The following is a 19093-nucleotide window of genomic DNA, read 5'->3' as shown; positions in this document are numbered from 1 at the left end:
TTACATTATCACATCCCACCAGAGAACATAGGGTGAGAGAGCTGCTAGAAATAAAGACAGGCATGGAAGGACTTGCCTTATGCCTCCAGCGGGTTCTTTGACACCAGGTGGTTATGAGGGTTTGCTTTGTTTGTTTGTTTGTTTGTTTAACCTTTTCTAGTTAAGCCCATTTTAATTTTGAATTTTAAAGTACTCAATACTGACATTCATTTGAATTTTTCATGTATTGTAAGATAGTATTAATTCTTGAGAGTTGAGTAATGGATAAAATGTCAATACCTCAGTTCCCTAAGTTACAGCACAGTTAATATTCTGAATGTTGACATAAGACTCTTCACTTGAATTTCCTTATCACATTGGAAGTTTTCCACCAAACTACACTAGTAACCCTTAAAATAAATCTTTCTCTTCTTTTTTTCTTTTTATTACTTTCCTTTTATCATTCTTGCCTTCCTTTCTTCCTCCTTTCTACCTCCCTTCCTTTCTTTTTCTATCAGTCAGTCACTCTAACTTGCTATACTGGAACTACAATTCAGGCTTTGTATATGCTAGGCAAGTACCAAGAGATAAATCTTTTAGGATAACTATTATTATTATTCCTAAATCTTACTAGTTAATATGACTTTGAACTGATATTTACTAGCCTCAGTTTCACATCTAAAAGTTTGTGAATTAAAACACTCTTGTTTTGAGATTAACACACTTTGGTTTGCCAGTAAATTAAAGTAAGAACAGCAAGAGACCTCCCTCAGTGCCTGTCCTCAGGAAGCTAGGAATGTGTTAATGGAGCATGAACAATAGTGAGCTCAGACTTCCTCTCTGTTCCTTTCTTTGCTCAGTTCGATCAGAAGGAGAAGGCTAGCCTCCTGGGTAGCAAGAAGGACTATTGGGATTACTTCTGTGCGTGCCTAGCCAAGGTGAAGGGGGCAAATGATGGGATCCGATTTGTCAGGTCCATCTCTGAGGTAAGCCAAGCCATGAAGGGAAGGACCACCTGTCTTCCACTGGCCTGCCTAAAGTTTCTTTGTGAACACCTCTTCTACAAATAGCTAGATATAGCATGAAGTCTATGGGTAACCAAGAACCCAAGAAATCCAGTCCAGGCACATTGGGCGCCTATTATATTATTCAAGCTCATGGAAACTACCTGAGTTTAGACTAAGCAGAAATGATCAGGGTTCTAAATGTTACTTCCCAACTGGGCTATACACACTGGAAAGTCTGTTTATGGCACTCTTTGGAAGTGTGTAACACTGCCTCCCTCTTTTAAAAAAATCATTTTCTTTAGTTGCTAGTTCTGGGGGGCTTTGTTATGAATTATTCACATATGGGAAAGGGTATTGCACTCGTGCTGGGAACCATGCTAACATGCTGTGCAGATGCAGCAGCAGGCTGGGCAGATGCACACCATGCAAGTATGGTGGTGGCAGCAGCCAGCAATTCACAACCCAGATGCTGTATACACATGGAGAGTTTAAGCTAATAGAGAGATGAAGAGAAAGATAGAAAACAGAGAGACAGAGAAAAAGAGAGAGGTGGTTCGAGGGGTGCACACCTCGTGGGAGGAAAAGCAAAAGAGAGAGAAAGAGGAAGGAGCAGAGTTTTTCCTTAAAAAGAGGCTTCTACATCAGGACACAGGGCAGCCCCAAGGGGCGGGATTTCAAAGGTGCAATCAGAATATTAACAGGCTTGCACAAGAATTCATTAGGTAAAGACATTGGCCATCATGCCTGATGACCAAAGTTTCATCCATAGAACTCACATGGTTGAAAGAAAGAACAGATTCCTGCAGGTTGGCCTCCCCACATGTCCACATGTGCCATGACATATACATGGCCTGGCATGAATGAATGAATGAATGCATGAAAATAAATAAATAAATAAACAAACCAGAAAAATTTTTCAGGTTGCTAGGCTACTTTTCCAGCAGTTTGCTGAGGAAACTTAGATTTGAAGTGAGGAGAGTAAGAATCTCAAGAATATTTCTCTTTTTTCTTTCTTTCTTTCTTCTTCTTTTTTTTTGTGTGTTTGTTTGTTTGTTTGTTTTGTTTTGTTTTTCGAGACAGGGTTTCCCTGTGTAGTTTTGGTGCCTGACCTGGATCTTGCTCTGCAGACCAGGCTGGCCTTGAACTCACAGAGATCAACCTGGCTCTGCCTCCTGAGTGCTGGGATTAAAGGCTTGCACTACCACCACCTCCCTGATTCAAGGGTATTTCTTATCATTCAGAGCTGCTAAGTAACTTCTTATATCTGGTTGGGGCCTCATCCAGGAAGAGCTTAATGCCCTGGCTTTGACTTACTATAAACTTCTAAAAAAACACACAAACATATCATACCACCTACACACCCTTCTTCCTTTGTTGATCCTAATTTACAGTCCTGTCTAGAGATCTCTGTGGCAATTCCTTTAATCCATTTATCTTGGCTGCTTTGCACTAGAAGCTAGAACGTCCTGTGTTGAAGCCCTTAGCAGAGTCTGCTCAGCACATCATATTGTGAGTGACTAAACCTCAGATGATTTCCCTTATACCTTTCTCCCATCTCCACCCCCAGTGACTCTCTCCCTCTCTCATCACCCCATTCAACCCAGAAGTGAAGCACACATACATGGGGAGCAAGTAAACCCGAAATTTGAAGAAAGGTTAGAAAAGTTTGTGCATTTTGTCTTGTCAGCATCACTGACAAGTATGGAATCACTTTAAAATTAGCACATAGGCTCTTTGGCTGGCCTCAAAGGCCACAGTGTTAGAGTGTGTTGGGTCTTCTAGCAAAAGTGCTTCCAGGCATACCATGGTGTTTCTTCTTATAGATGGAAACAGTATTAAGAACACTAACATCAAAGGCTCAGTGATTTCTACCAGCTGCATCTCCAACTCTGGGCAAGTCAGGAAAGATGGCGGTTCTGAAGTGTTTGTTCTGTGTGTATCTTTAATGTCACTGTGGTATGAGTTGGTCTTGTGAGATTGGAAAGAAACTCGAGTTCATGATGTAGAGCAGTGTGTAATGATGTATCAGAAATCTGGAAAGGTTCCTGCTTCACTCTCTTCTCCCATTCCTCACCCATTGTATCAGCACTGAAACCTTCAATTGTATGACTTTGGACAAGTAAAGTCTAACAGTAAGTTACTCTTCATTCCTAGAATCATAAAGTGTTTTCTAAAACAGTCTGTTTTTCTCCTCTCCTCATAATGTATTCATACCTTTTGAGGCCATGCAGATAGACTTCAAAGAAGTTAAGGAAGCTGTGTGCCGACTTCTGCCTTGCTTCTCCAGGTTTTAGTGGCATTGTAGGTGATTTCCCATGGGGCCCAGTTGTTTAACTATGGTTGAAAGCTCTGTTCTCTGTCTTGGAATGTCACTAGGTGGGGAAATTTCTGTTCAGTTACCATAGTACTTGGGTGTTCTTTGGGTCTTCAAGTGTGACTAGAATTTAATGGGTCATAGCATTTCTAGGACTCGTCATGGCCTTTTGGAAGGGAGGTAGCCTTTTGGGCTAACATATGTGAGAGTTCTAGTAAGCCACTCCTAGAGTTTCAAAATGGGCTCTTCTGGGACTGTTTCCCTGAAGTATGTGGAGGCCAACTCTGCTGTAGGCTCATGGCACAGTAGTCTGGTTTAAAGCAGAGGCAGCCCATGTTCCTTGCAGGTCTCCTGTCCTGTGCTGCTGTTGTATGCCTTTTCAACGTGGTAGATATGGGATGCTAAGAAAACAGGGAATTGAGTAATGAAAGCTGACCTATGATCTAAAACATTTTTTTTTAATTACAAACTGTATGGCCTATGGCTTCAGCCTCCTTTTATTTATTTATTTATTTTTCTATTATCAGCTTGATAAAGTATAAATTCTTATCCTAATAGTGATAGTGAAATGTTTCATTGAGACTTGCCCAGTAATTGAGTAAAACCAAAACTTATTATAAGCCACAGTCATCCTAGAGTACCCCCTGCTATATAGCCTCTCTGGTTTTGTGGTTTGTAGTCTGATTGTTCTTTGCTTTATATCTAATATCCACTTATTAGTGAGTACATACCATGTTTGTCCTTCTGGGTTTGGGTTACCTCACTCAGGATGATATTTTCTAGTTCCATCCATTTCCCTGCCAATTTCATGCTGTCATTGTTTTTCTCTGCTGTGTAGTACACTCCATTGTATGTATGTACCACATTATCTTAATCCATTCTCCAATTGATGGGCATCTAGGTTGTTTCCATGTTCTGGCTATTACAAATAGTGCTGCTATGAACATAGTTGAGCATGTATCTTTGTGGTATGATTGAGCATTCCTTGGGAATATGCCCAAGAGTGGTATGGCTGGATGAGGTAGATCATTTCCCAATTTTCTGAGAAACCACCATACTGATTTCCACAGTGGTTGTACAAGTTTGCATTCCCACCAATAGTGGAGGAGTGTTCCCTTTGCTCCACATCCTCTCCAACATAGACTGTCATTAGTGTTTTTGATCATGGCTATTCTGACAGGTGTAAGATGGTATCTTAGAGTCATTTTGATTTGCATTTCTCTGATGATTAAGGATGTTAAGCATTTCTTTAAATATCTTTCAGCCATTTGTGATTCTTCTTTTGAGAATTCTCTGTCTAGCTCTTTAGCCCATTTTTTTTTTAAATTGGATTGTTCAGTATTTTGATGTCTAGTTTCTTGAGTTCTTTATATACTTTGGAGATCAGTCCTCTGTCAGATGTGGGGTTGGTGAAGGTCTTTTTCCATTCTGTTGGCTGTCTTTTTGTCTTATTGACCGTGTCTTTTGCCCTACAAAAGCTTCTCAGTTTCAAAAGGTCCCATTTATTAATTGTTGTGCTTGGTGTCTGTGCTGCTTGTGTTATATTTAGGAAGTGATCTCCTGTGCCAGTTCGTTCCAGACTACTTCCTACTTTCTCTTCTATCAAGTTCAGTGTAACTAGATTTATGTTGAGGTCTTTGATCCCCACTTGGACTTGAGTTTTGTGCATGGTAACAGATATGGATCTATTTGTAATCTTTTACATATTGACATCCAGTTATGCCAGCACCATTTGTTGAAGATACTTTCTTTTTTCCATTGTATAGTTTTGGCTTCTTTGTCAAAAATCAGGTGTTCATATGTGTGTGGATTAATGTCAGGGTCTTCAATTCGATTCCATTGGTCTGTATGTCAGTTTTTATACCAGTACCAAGCGGTTTTTATTACTATAGCTCTATAATAGAGCTTGAGGTCAGGGATGGTGATGCCTCCAGAGGTTGCTTTATTATACTGGATTCTTTTAGCTATCCTGGGTCTTTTGTTTTTCCATATGAAGTTTCTTTCCAAGTCTGTAAGGAATTGTGTTGGGATTTTGATGGGGATTGCATTGAATCTGTAGATTGCTTTTGGTAAGATTGCCATTTTTACTATGTTAATCCTACCTATCCATGAGCATGGGAGATCTTTCCATTTTCTGATATCTTCGACAATTCCTTTCTTTAGAGATTTAAAGTTCTTATCAAACAGGTCCTTCACTTGTTTAGTTCATGTTATCCCAAGGTATTTTATATTATTTATGGGTACTGTAAAGGGTAATGCTAAAACATTTTTTAAGGGGATATGTAGTTACTTTCATTTGTAGTACAAAAGAAATATTTCTTTTCCTGAAACATTTACAAATCCCTTTGAAGTATGCAGCTAGCTCTCTTTATATATTATCATTTGTTCAGGTATCAAATGTTACCATTTAAGAAGTTTTACTGTCATGTAGGAGGAATTAAGGACTCACTTTGGCTCTTAGAGCTTGCAGACAAGAGTGGTTTTGGAGGGCTAGAAAGATGGCTCAGTGGTTGAGAGCACTGGCTGCTCTTCCAGAGGACCAGAGTTCAATTCCCAGCACCCACATGGCAGCTCACAACTGTCTATGACTCCAGTTCCAGGCCTTCTGACACCCTCACACAGTCATACATGCAGGTGAAATACCAATGAACATAAAATAAAAATAAGTTATTTTTTTAAAAAGTGGTTTTGTGGGCAGAGGTCTGATTAAATTCCACTATTACTCCAATTTTGAAGTATGTGGATGAGTACCTTTCCTAGCTGTTCTTGGCTGCTCAGATGTCCCTGTTGTCCCCACTGAGCACTTTGTTCTCACCTCATTCATCAGAGGAGAAAGAGTTTGTGCATGAGTGCATCGAGTCTGTCCTCTAAGCATCTCTTGAGATAACTATTTGTAAGCATACCATAGTGCTTTATATCAAATCAACCTTCTGCCCACTTCTATTTCAACCGTTGTGACTATGCATGGAGAAATGTCTTATGGCTTCCATAGTTCATGAGGTTTCACATCTTTTAAAATCACCTTGTATTATATTATTTCTCTGAGTCATCAGTAAGAATGACTCAGGGTAAGAAATAATTTGAGTTAAAGGTGTGAACTGCTACTGGGATGTTTACAGCATAATTGGTGCCTTGGTGGCATACCACTTACTTCCTGTCTCATTCCAGGGCATCTTAATAGTAAGACCCTTTTTTGACAAAACTACTGTCATCCCTCTCCTACCATATTCTGACCTTTAAGGGGGTAAGAGAGTGTTGGCCCTGCCTACTCTACTCAGATCCAGAGCTTGTGCCAGTAGATACCGAGGGTAGATTAAGTGTGTGTTGAATGCCTGACTGCTTCTGGGACTAATATATTAAGATTATGAATCTTAATTTTCAAACCAGTCTTAAGTGTCCTCTATTGCAGTTCCCTTTAATCCACTTGTCTTGGCTGCCATGTGCCCACAGCTAGTAAGGCCCTGTATTGCAGCCTCATTACAGAATCTATCCAGCTTACTGTAAGTATGCTGTAAGTGACTAAACCTGAGATGGATCCCTTTATGTTTTTAAATGGTTTTGTCATCATCATCATTGTAGAGTTGTAGACACCTGGGCTTTTCTATGACATTTACTTCCCGGTGACAAGATTTCCTGGAAAGCCCTATTCTCATCCAAGCACATTGACTAAATGCAATGAGTTCGCTTATCTGAAAAGAAAACAGCCCAATTAAGAAAGCATGAACAAATACATGGGGGGTTGATGGTTTTATGGAGACAAAGGAGACTGTTATACATCTGGCAAAACCTTTGCACAGCTCCACTTATACAACTCCACTCTTTCTACTTTTCCCTTTTCTACACATGTTCCAACAAAGCCACTGAGGCCTCTCTCTCCCTTACCCCCTAGTACCTTGGGCCCAGCACCAACCAAGTTTACTATCCCTTCTTCCTGTAGCTTCTATGTGAGAAGCCATTCAGTTACCTCCAGGTTTCACACTTTACTCCAGATTAAATCAAGGAGTTTCCTGTCTGACTCAGAGATTCTAGTAGGAAGAAGATCAAGAGTTACTCCATTCAATGTACAGGTGTTTGATTCTCATTCTTATATCTTTCTTCTCATGTTTGCAGAGTGTTCTCAGATAGAGGCCTTAGATAAGCCCACCCACTTCAGGTTTCACTCTAGAGTGACAGTACCAGATGTTTTGTGTCCTTTGATGGGTATAAGGGCTGCCAGTGTCAGAGTAGGGTCGGATGGCATGTTCTGTCCTATATGTGGCCTTTGCTAATCCTCCATGAGGCAGGTGTTTATCTCGATGTAATCTTTGTTTTCAGCTCCGAACATCTCTGGGAAAAGGCAGAGCTTTCATTCGCTACTCTTTGGTACACCAGAGGTTGGCAGACACTTTGCAGCAGTGCTTCATGAACACTAAAGTGACCAGGTAATTGCAAGACTAGCTAGGCTTAATCCCATACCACTGTCAGCCAAACCAGAATGTCAGTGGCAGTGCCTTCAGTTTCTTTTACAGCCATTATTCATTGTACTTCCTACCAGTCTTTGAGCACATAGGGTAAACGTGGTAAAGAGGGGGAATGCTGCTTTTCTCTAGTTCTATCATGTGCTCAACTATGATACTAGAGCTGAGCCAGATCTCTTAATTCCTGATGCCATGTGTCTTTCCCTGATGAGTGGTGGCTCATTGGAGCCAGTGTTCCTTTGCTTCCCAGAAGAATTGCCTGTGTGGTTCTCCTTTACTCAGCCTGGGCCCCCACCTGCCACAGAACCAGTACCCATCAGCAAGCATATCATGGCTCCTTGGAGACTGAAGGGCAACCACTGTGAATCCAGGTTGCCCATATGTCAGCCTTTGTATCTTCTAAATGCTACAGCCTCACTAGGACACAGGGAAGGAGAGAGGTGGGCATGAGTGAGTGAAGATAAGGGAGCATCAGATTAGGAGCTGCAGATCTGGGGCCCACCAGCTGAACCTCATTGGATTGCCCAGCATTCTTTTTCTATTTCTGCCCTGCCTCTCCCTAGGTATTTGAGTTCATGAAAGAAAGGACTTTTGAAATAAAAAATAACAGGCAGATGTTTATCTTTATTTTGTCACTTTTAAGGCTGATTTACATTCTAACACATGTGACAGGCTTATGAGTTAAAAACATTTGCACATTTGATTTGAAGAGTATATTGTTGTAGGTATTTGGTAAAGACTGCAGTAAACAGTTCAGCATCATAGACCACAAATATGAGCCGAGTAATTCTTTAAACACAACTGTACTATCTTTTTAACTTCTTATTGCTTCATGTGAAATGGATAAACTACAGTAACAGTGTGTATATAACATTTCTGGATAGACATTTGTTCCTTGGCTTTTAATGTCTGAACAGAAGTTAAAAGTGAGCCCAGTGTGCCTTGTTGGATTCTGTGAAAGGAATAAAAGCTGAGATTATTTTCTCCTAAGGAACTGCCCAGTCTCCTACAGTTGCCCTTTCTTGGCAAGTCACTAAGATTTAAGTATCTCAAATTCTTTGGAGGAAAAGAGATATTATATAAATAATAAATATCCAGATCATTGCCAGAGTTTCTTTGAAGCAAAGAAAGCTTATTTGAGAACCCATGGTCCAGCAGTGAAAGATAAAATGGTTTGCTTGTTTTTTGATTTAGTAACATGAGTAACTGGATTTGATGAGGCAGAACCACACTGGACAGTCTTGAGTAGATTCATTGTTTGCTTATTCTTGTTTTTCCTCGATTCACATAAGTGTATGTTTTCTGCAGTGACTGGTATTATGCAAGAAGCCCCTTTCTGAAGCCAAAGCTGAGCTCTGACATTGTGGGACAACTATATGAGCTGACTGAGGTTCAGTTTGATCTAGCATCAAGGGGCTACGACCTGGATGCCGCCTGGCCGACATTTGCCAGGTACTTTGGGGAACTGCTTTTTTTTAAAAAGTGAAGGAAAGAGATGTTCAATGTTTTGAAGACAGCTACCCATCTGCCTAGCCATTTTGCTTGCTCAGGAAATTATATATAGCTTCACATTATTTTTTCTGCCTTCCCCATTTATTTATTCACTTATCTCAGTATTGACCCTGGTGAGAGGGTTGTTGGTGGTGGGTTTTTGTTTTTGTTTTGAGGGGATTGTTTTGTTGTTGTTTGGTAGATTATATTCTGCAGTTATTTATGACCTTAACTTACTCATATTTGTACAGTGGGAGACCTTTCGGGCTAATACTTGTAGGGTTTCTTTCTTCTATATGATACATTCTTTTTTTTTTAAGAAATAAAATACTGTAGATCTAACTAAAGCCCCACCTTTCTGCTGTCTTTTTCTTCTTCCTTTCCAGAAGTAAACACAGCACCATGGTTGAGGCATGTCAATAGCAAGGCTTTTTTTTCATTATATGTATATGTAACCATAAATACTTTATGATAATGTGTATATATATATATATATATATATATAAAATTTTTTTCAAAATGTTACACACAATGAATCATGAAAAAGCTATTATTTCATACTTGCCTTTTTCATTTCATATTGTTTAGTTTTACTTGTGTTTATACTTGTGGTTCTATGGCTGTAGGATAGAAGCAAACCATAGCAATAAGTGAAGCAACTTTGTCCATCTCTTTTTGTATTCTATGACAGATTTCATGCAGGAGTAGTTGTGATATAGACTATTTATTTCACAAGCCAAAATATTTAGCACATCCACAGTGTAGAATATTCTACTGCATGAGTAACCATAACCAGGTGTGACACCCTCTGGTGGAGTTAGGCTTGTTCTACCTTTCCACAGTGATAATGTACCAAGAGTTTCCTTCCTCCATTCTCACACCACACACACATGTGTGGTTGTGCAGCACTCTTGACTAAGGTCCTTGCTAGGTTGAGAAGACTAATAGGTTTGACAGTTCAATAACTATAGGTTGATTCTGGTAGAGTAAAAGTGAGATTAGATTACAGTGTTCCTGTGAATTGAGAGTTATCATATAAGCCTCTCTATTTCAGACCCACACCATCCAGTAAAACTGACTTCCATAAAGGAGACTTTGTATATGGTTGCCCTGTCCAGTATGTCCACATGAAGTGCAATCACGTCTTTAGCCACATTGTAGATGAACCTCTCATCACAGTGAGACTTTTTTAAAAACTAGCTTTGATGTTGCTTTTCCCTCATTGGCCAATAGTCTGTGACAGGCACCTAAAACTCAAAGAAACAACCAAAAATTAGAATATGTATCTACTGGGGTGTTTTTTTTTTTTTTTTTTTTTTTTTTTTTTGTGTGTGTGTGTGTGTGTGTGTGTGTGTGTGTGTGTGTGTGTGTGTGTGTTTGTTTTGGATAGTGGGAGAAAGCATTTAGATTCAGTTGTTTATATGTGTATATATGTGAGTGCATGCATATGTGTGTATGTGCATGTGCATAGATGTCAGAGGAGGACAGCACTCTATTACTCTATTCTTTCGAGGCAAGGTATCTCCCTGAAGCTGAGTTTTCTCCTGTAAGCTAGAAGCCAGAAAACCCCAGTGATCTCCCTGTCTTTACCTCTCTTGGAAATGGGATTTCAAGGGTGTCTGGGATACCTGGTTTGTTTCATAGGTGCTGCTGGAATGCAAAAGCCAGTATAACAAGCTTTCTTAACTGCTAGGCCATCTCTACCCCCACGCCATGATGTTTAAACTACAGCAATGGAGAACCTGGCACAAGCCCATGGAGATCTGCTCTTTGTAGAGAAGTGTTGTGTTTTCCTCTTTATGTTTCATTAAGGAAAGAGTACTTATGCATTCATCCATTGTTTACTGTAATGCAAAACCCAAAGCAGACTAGCTTTATAAAGAAAAGACATTTCTAGTCTGAGAACATGGCTCAGCAATTAAGAATCCTTCTTACTTTTCCAGAAGACCCACATTCAAATCCCAGAACCCATGTCAGGCAGCTCACAACCACTCCAGCTTCAAAGAATATGGTCTGGCCTCCTCTGGCTTCCCCCTCACACGTATACCACACATAAAAATAAATTTTTAAATTTAAAGAAAGAATCTGAAAGTCTTCCTTTTAGGAGGAAAAAAAAAGAGTGGCTTGTTTAGTTCACAGTTTTAGAGGCTGAAGGCCTGATGGCCCAGGCTCTGGCAAGGGATCCCCTTGACTATCATTTTAGAGCATGTGGAGAGGAGATGGGGTGTATTTTATGAAGAAGTAAGAGATCACACAAATAGTCCCAAATAGTAAAGCAGAGGTTAGAGTACCATAGTACCTTCAAACAGCATATACCCACTTGATCTAAAGGCTTATATTGGCCACACTTTTTAAAGGTTCCACCATTTCTCAGTACCACCATTCTAAGGACCAACATATGAACCCTTTAGTAGACATATTCAAATGATATACAGACCATATCCTGGTTGCCTAGTAACTGTCAGCACCACTGCCTGTGTGTGTGTGTGTGTGTGTGTGTGTGTGTGTGTGTGTGTGTGTACATACTTGAGTTTGTTTTCTTATCTGAATACAAGTGTGTCTGTTCTATGGCCCCACAGGAGGACACTGGCCACCAGCTCTTCTGCTTACATGTGGAAACCCCCCAGCCGAAGTTCCAGCATGAGCAGTTTAGTGAGCAACTACTTGCAGGTAATGTCAGGAAGGCTGGAGTTAGCAGACTGTTAGGGTGGCCAGGGTATGTCTTTTTCCTAGCAATTCAAAGATAATCCTTTCAAATACTTGTTGTTTTAAGCAGAATGATATAACCCCTCAAACTATATCCTCTATGTCCTGGAATTCAGATTTTTACAGCCAGATAAAATTTAGATCCTTTTAAAACTGAACTCTTAAAATATTGTAAAGTATACTTGTAAAGTATCTTACAAGATATAGGTTAGAACTGAGGTTAGAATTGACCCTGCCACCTACCAGTATTCAACTAAGGGGAAATCACTTAACTTAGAAGCTTCAATGCTTTCTTCTTAAGAGGAGGTAATGAAATCATCCTGGTCCTAAGTGGAGGAGTAAGTGAAAGGGTGCTTAAGAACAAGGGATCAGGAAGTACTGAAAATATGAACCTATTATAACTGTATAATAGAAATTTATTTGCAGTACAAAAATGCTCATTATGTATAAAGAGCATTCAAAATAGAAAAGATGAGCTGGGCATGGTGGTGCATGCCTTTAATCACAGCACTCAGGAGGCAGAGGCAGGCAGAGCTCTATGAGGCCAGACTGATCTACATATTGAGTTCCAGGACAGCCAGGGCTGTTACACAGAGAAACACTCTCTAAAATAGATAGATAGATAGATAGATAGATAGATAGATAGATAGATAGATAGATAGATAGAAAGAAAGAACTGCTCTTTGACCTCATTTTTGTGATTTTTGTCATGCTATGGTGCTATGGGTATAATACAGTGGGTTAACCATAATTTCAGTGTAACTGAGTTTAGATTTTCTAAGAACCAATGTCCTTTAAACTCATAAAGCTGATAGAGGCTGGATAGAGATGTGAGTCTGCTTACCAGTGGGGTTTGTGGAACCCTGAATGTGCTCAAACCTTGTGGCAGATGCTTTGAACATAAGAGTTCTAGTCTTTGGAATGGCTCTAAAAGCTTACCTTAGGTTAGGTAATCCCTTTATTTTTACTTCTGTTTTCATTGAATATAAAAACCTATCCAAATAGTTGGGCAGCTTCATTCTAAAAAGCCTCCTGTCCTTTACTTCCCCTTAGACTCAAGAGATGGCCTCCAGTTTTGACCTAAACAGTTCTCTAAATAATGAAGCACTAGAAAGTTTTGATGAGATGCGGCTAGAGCTGGACCAGTTGGAGGTTCGGGAGAAACAGCTACAAGAACATGTGCAGCAGCTAGACAGAGAGAACCAAGCACTTCGAGTGATGATCAGCAGGCAAGGGGAGCAGCTTCAGGTAGAAAAGGAGAAGGGGTACCCTACAGTGGAGGATAGCATTGGCCTCATGAGCCTAGTGGCAGAGCTCCAGAAGCAGAGGGAAGTCACTGTGGCTACAGTAAAGAAGCTACAGACATGTCTGCAGGCCTTGGAGCTGAATGTAGACAAGAAAGAGAACAGCCACTTAGCCCTGCAGCTTGAGACCATGGCACAGGAGCTTGAGGCTGTGAGAAACTCTCTGGGTAGGAATAGCCAGCTTCTAGCCAGCCTTTCAGATTGCCTAGCCAGGACTGAGAAAGCAGCAAATCCAGCTCTGGACACAAAGTTTCATCAAGAGCCAGTTCCTGCCGACATGACCCTGAAGTTCCAGGAACTGAAGGGAAAACTTGAAGTCCTAGAAGGAGAAAACACCAAGGCCCAGGAACTAAATAAGCAGCAGAGTATTAAGCTAGAGCAGCTGGCCAAGGAACTAGAGCTGAAGGAGGAGGCCCGGGCTGGCCTAGAGAACTTAGTGAAGGATGTGGCCCCACTTCAGGAAGAGCTAGCTGGGAAGAAGCAAGAGTCAGCGCAGCTCCGGCGACAGCTACAGGAATCCCTGGGCCACTTGAGCTCTGTGGAAGAGGAGCTGGCAGAAGCTAGGCAGCAGGAAAAGCAGCATCGAGAAGAAAAGCAGCTGCTAGAACAGGAGGCCAAGTCTCTAACATGGCACCTACAGCTTCTAGAGACCCAATTAGCACAGGTGAGTCAGCTTGTGAGTGACCTGGAGGAGCAGAAGAAGCACCTTATGCAGGACAGAGACCATCTCAGCCAGAAAGTGAGCACACTAGAGCAGCTAGCTGAGGTGCATGGGGCCAACAAGAACAGGGAGGCTCTGGCCTTCCTAAGCTCTGTCCCACCACAGACTGGGGAGATGCCAGAAGAGAAGCAGCAATACCTCCAGGAAGAACAGCTAAACAATACCACAGTGCCAGGGGGAGATCAGGAGGAATTGCAAAAGGTCAACCAGGAGCTACAGAAGGAGCTGCAGAACATGGCTGTGCGCAACCAGCTCCTAGAAGGAAAACTTCAAGCCTTGCAAACAGATTACAAGGCACTGCAGCAGCGAGAGACAGCCATCCAGGGTTCCTTAGCCTCCCTGGAAGCTGAGCAGGCCAGCATCCGGCACCTGGGAGACCAAATGGAAGCAAGCCTCTTGGCTGTGAGGAAAGCCAAAGAGACTATGAAGGCCCAGGTGGCAGAGAAGGAGGCTGCCCTGCAGAGTAAGGAGGGTGAGTGCCGGCGGCTGCAGGAAGAGGCAGATCAGTGCCGGCTTCGGACAGAGGCTCAAGACCAGGAGCTCAGGGCTCTTGAGAACCAGTGCCAGCAGCAGATTCAGCTGATTGAGGCACTCTCTGCAGAAAAAGGCCACCAGGGACTCAGCCTACCCCAACTCAACACAGCCCAACTGGCCCTGTCTCAAGCACAGCTAGAAGTTCACCAGGGAGAGGCCCAGCGGTTACAGAATGAGGTGGTGGACCTCCAGGCCAAGCTCCAAGTGGCCTTAGGTGACCGAGACAAGTTACAGAGCCAGCTGGGTGTGGCTGAGGCAGTCCTGAAGGAGCACAAGACCCTGGTGCAACAACTGAAAGAGCAGAATGAAGCCCTCAATAGGGCCCATGTTCAGGAACTGCTACAGTGCTCAGAGCGAGAAGGGATACTGCAGGAGGAGAGCATCTACAAGGCCCAGAAGCAGGAGCAAGAGCTACGAGCCCTGCAGGCAGAGCTGTCACAGGTGAGGTGCAGCTCTGAGGGAGCCCACCTGGAGCATGCAGAGTTACAGGACCAGCTGCACCGAGCCAACACAGACACAGCTGAGCTTGGCATACAGGTCTGTGCCCTGACAGCTGAGAAGGATCGGATGGAAGGGGCCCTGGCCAGCTTGACCCAGGAGCTCCAGGACTCCAAAGAGGCAGCACTACAAGAACAAAAGGGCTTGGAACTTCAAGTGATGGGACTACAGCAAGAGAAGGAGAGCTTGCAGGAAAAGCTAAAGGCAGCTGAAGAAGCAGCTAGTTCATTCTCTGGTCTACAGGCACAGCTGGCTCAGGCTGAGCAGCTGACTCAGAGCCTCCAAGAGGCTGCACACCAGGAGCGAGATGCCCTCAAGTTCCAGTTAAGTGCTGAGATCATGGATCACCAGAACAGATTGAAGGTAAGCCCGTCTCTCAAGGTATACCTGGTGGCTCCACAATTAGATGGCCCTGCAGCAAGAAAAAGCTGAGAATGTCCAGAGAACGTCCTGGTTCCATTCAACTTTGGTAGCTCACATTTCTTTGCAGAAACACATCAGGCAGAGCATTGGAGAGTAATGACTTCACTTAGGAGCCTCCAATTTGGCCATGGCAGATGTTGACCCACACAGAACTTTTTTAAAATTTGTATCCAACAATGACAGAACAGATGTACACAAATTCAGTTTTGTGACTTTGTTTGAATTCTCAGATCTAATAGCCCATTTCCATATCCCCACAAGGTAGCAGTCAGCAACAGCTCAAAGAGTACACACACCCTCCTGCTGCTTTCCCTTTTGTGTGTTTGTGTATAGCCCCTTCCACACATAAGTTTCAGCCTCGAAGCCCTGCCTTATCTTTTGGAGCCCATCCTTCATAGGGTTATCAGTCTATGACATCTTACTAAATAATCACTTTCTGCGGATACTATTCTGAGGGCTAACAGAGTGTATGGAACTGGTTCAGTTTAGAAAAACAAGGCCCTTAAAGCAAACAAATCTGAGACCCAGTAGACCATGAGTCTTTGATACTGCATGAAGAAAAGGGGCTAAAGAATGGTAGATAAGAACATGGACAAGTAGCCACAGTACTTTGATTTCCAGTGTGTATCCTAGTGGGCCTGAACCTAGGCCTCTGTGCTCTCAGGCCACTCTGCACTCTTCCCTGCCCTTTCCTAAGAGTACCTTCACACCCCATGAAGCCACATGGGGCTGATGGGCCACTTTTTTCACTTTTATAAATTAATTCTGTTTGAGGAACAAGCTGAGACTCTTTCCCTTGTAAACTTTCAAGTATTTTGTTACCAGTAGAGAAGAAGCTTATTGAAGAGCCACTTTGGGAAACAGTGCAGTTGTGTTTCTGGAAAACATTTGGGTGATAAAGGTGAAAGAGTCTCAGAGTAAGAACCTCTCTCTTATGATGCTGTAGGTGGAAGTTTCTCTCCCACCCGGCAGCTGCTTCTTAAATAATTGACTCTGAGGCTTTTTATTATTCATAAATGCTTGGCCAGTAGCTCAGGCTTATTACTATCTATCTCTTACACTTAAATTAACCCATAATTCTTATCTATATGTAACCACATGGCTTGGTACCTTTTCTTAGTGTGACATTCTCATCTTGCTTCCTCTGTGTCTGCCCTTCTTCCTCCCAGAATTCTCCTAGTCTGGTCACCCCACCTGTACTTCCTGCCTGGCTAATGTCTAAACAGTGTTTTATTAAAGCAGTTTGTGTGACAAATCTTTACAGTGTACAAGAGCATTATCCCACAGCATTTTCCCTTTTTTGTCTAATTAAAAAGGAAAGTCTTAACCTTAATGTAGTACAAAAAGTTATTAAGTAAGAATTATAGTAACAATATCCAATCCATTTGCATTTGACAAAATTCAAGAAAATACTTAATTATCTATCTTATCTTGGTGAGTGTAAAGTTTTGTATCTAATTTACTTTTTATTATAACTAAGGAAAACAATAGTTATAACTATTTAGTCTTCAACTCATCAAAGACCCCAGAAGGATGTAATGTTACCTAGTGACAGGGACATCTGCCTGGACAGTCACCCAAAGTTTCTTTGTAACATTGGAGCATCCATCTTCAGCCTACAGGCCTAGCATATCTGACAGCCTTATCTTTGAAGCAGGATTTTTGAAGGACTGTCTCACTTTGTCTTGGCAAAGCTCTGCAGTGACTTTCTTTTGTGTCCTGCTTGTCCAATTTGTACAACATATTGTCAGCAGTTGAGGCAAGGGCACTTTTTTTTGCCTACATGACTAGCTTTGCCATAAAGAAAACAAACTCCATATGGAGTTTCTTCGATGCCCATCATCCTCTTTGAAGTAATTGGTGCTGCTAGGAGTAGATGTGTCTCACTGTCAAGAAAAGTCTAAGTTCTTTTTTTTTTTTTTTTTGGTTTTTTTGAGACAAGGGTTTCTCTGTGTAGTTTTGAGCCTTTCCTGGAACTCAATCTGTAGCCCAGGCTAGCCTTGAACTTACAGAGATCTACCTGGCTCTGCCTCCCAAATGCTGGGATTAAAGGTATGCACCACCACTGCCTGGCAATAATTGTTTTTTTGGATTAAAGTTCTACCCTTTTATCCTATCATTTCTGTATCCCGTCTCTTCTTTTCAGAACAAGATCCCTGAATCTAATCTTTGTTTAGCTTTTTTCCTGACCATTACCTATAACTACTTATAACCAACCCCCCTAAATGATGACAAACATTCATAATTTATTTTTGAGAGTTTCGGTGTAGTTCTCTAGACTATTTCCTGCTGCTTGAGGGTTGCTGGTAATCTCTGGGGAACCCTGAGAAAATTTAGGGTAATGGTTAAGTCTTAGGTGGAGTAGTCTTTGAGGCTGGATCATCTCAGCCAGCTACCTTGAAGCCTTTCTGGATGCAGAACTCAGAGGAAACTGCAACAGAGGCACTCCAAAAGGTTGGATCATCTGGGCCATCTGTTCCCATTGGAGATTTTTTTCAGGGGTCTTCCTTGACCAAATCTGATTTTTTTTTAAACACAGAATGAATCCACAGCTTCTCATTTCCTGTGGAAATAAGAGCTGAACCTCTTCTCCAAAGTAACATATCTCTAGACTTAAATTTTGAAGTCAAGACATTTTCAAAATATATAGGTTGGATTAATCCAGCAGCATTTATAATCAAATGTCTCTTAGCAGCTGTTCCTTCCTCAGCTGTCAAACAATCAAAGACAATACAATAATATGCAGTATCCAGACTCTCTGTGTATTTTCCATCTTTGTGTGGCTTTTTTAATTACTCTATTTCCTTTTTAAAGACTTTATTATTTTAAAACTATATATTTCTTTTTTATGACTGTCTATACCTTCTCTTTTCTCTCCCAAGCTTATGCATATTTTAAACTGTGAACTGTTTAGAAGTTGTTGTTTTTTTGTTTTGGTTTTGGGGTTTTTTTTGGTTTTTTGTTTTTGTTTTTTGGGTTTTTTTTTGTTTTTATTTTGGCTGATTCTATCTTTACTTCATATCTCTGCCTTTTTCTGTTGACATGAGCATTTAACCTGCTAAGCAGGCTTGACTGGGACTAAAGTGGCAGGCTCCACCCCATCCCTTGGCTTCCTGAGAATCTAGCTTTATGGCAGAGGTACTGGCAGGAGCCACACACATGTATCGCCCCCAACACTGGGGAGGTTTTAGGTCCACATCACCACCACTGAGTAGCATGCCGCCAGCTGCTCATAAATACCATATAAGTTTGGCAGCAGGGCCTCTAAAAGAGCTGTGCAGTTTATGGCGCTAACACGGAGTCAGGAAGCCATCTCTTAAAGGAGCCATGCCTCTGCTCACCACCAGCAAACAGATCCCACCAGAGAAAAAGCATTTACCAAGAAGCTGAGTTTGACTCTGTTTTTATGTGCTTAGAATCCTTTTTTAAGCTTTCTCAGGTTTTATGTGGAAATTCTTGTGAGCCATATGTAGGCAGAAGTTTCTCTCTCACCTGCCTGTTTCCAAATACCTGGCAGCTGCTTCTTCAGTAATTGACTCTGAGGCTTATTGTTACTTATAAATGCACAGCTGTAGCTCAGGCTTATTACTAACTAGCTCTTCAACTTAACCCATAATTCTTATCTATGTTTAGCCATGTGACTTGGTACCTTTTCTCAA

The 19093-nt window shown here is 41.6% G+C and overlaps 1 protein-coding gene across 3 annotated transcripts in view; it reads left to right on the top strand.

The window, feature by feature from the left end:
• The window catches only part of Fyco1 (FYVE and coiled-coil domain autophagy adaptor 1), an 88019-nt gene that overhangs the window by 25736 nt on the left and 43190 nt on the right, over positions 1 to 19093 (top strand). For all 3 annotated transcript variants that reach the window (XM_036193560.1, XM_036193562.1, XM_036193561.1), the window contains exons 4-8: positions 840 to 965; positions 7615 to 7721; positions 9066 to 9209; positions 11828 to 11918; positions 13008 to 15374. In XM_036193560.1, coding sequence (XP_036049453.1) covers positions 840 to 965; positions 7615 to 7721; positions 9066 to 9209; positions 11828 to 11918; positions 13008 to 15374 — 2835 coding nt within the window. The remainder of the gene's footprint in view (positions 1 to 839; positions 966 to 7614; positions 7722 to 9065; positions 9210 to 11827; positions 11919 to 13007; positions 15375 to 19093) is intronic.

The sequence above is a fragment of the Onychomys torridus genome, chromosome 7, assembly GCF_903995425.1.
Source record: "Onychomys torridus chromosome 7, mOncTor1.1, whole genome shotgun sequence".
Lineage (NCBI taxonomy): Eukaryota > Metazoa > Chordata > Mammalia > Rodentia > Cricetidae > Onychomys > Onychomys torridus.
The sequence above is the reverse complement of the archived record's forward strand: the minus strand, read 5'-3'. Positions and strand labels throughout refer to the sequence as shown.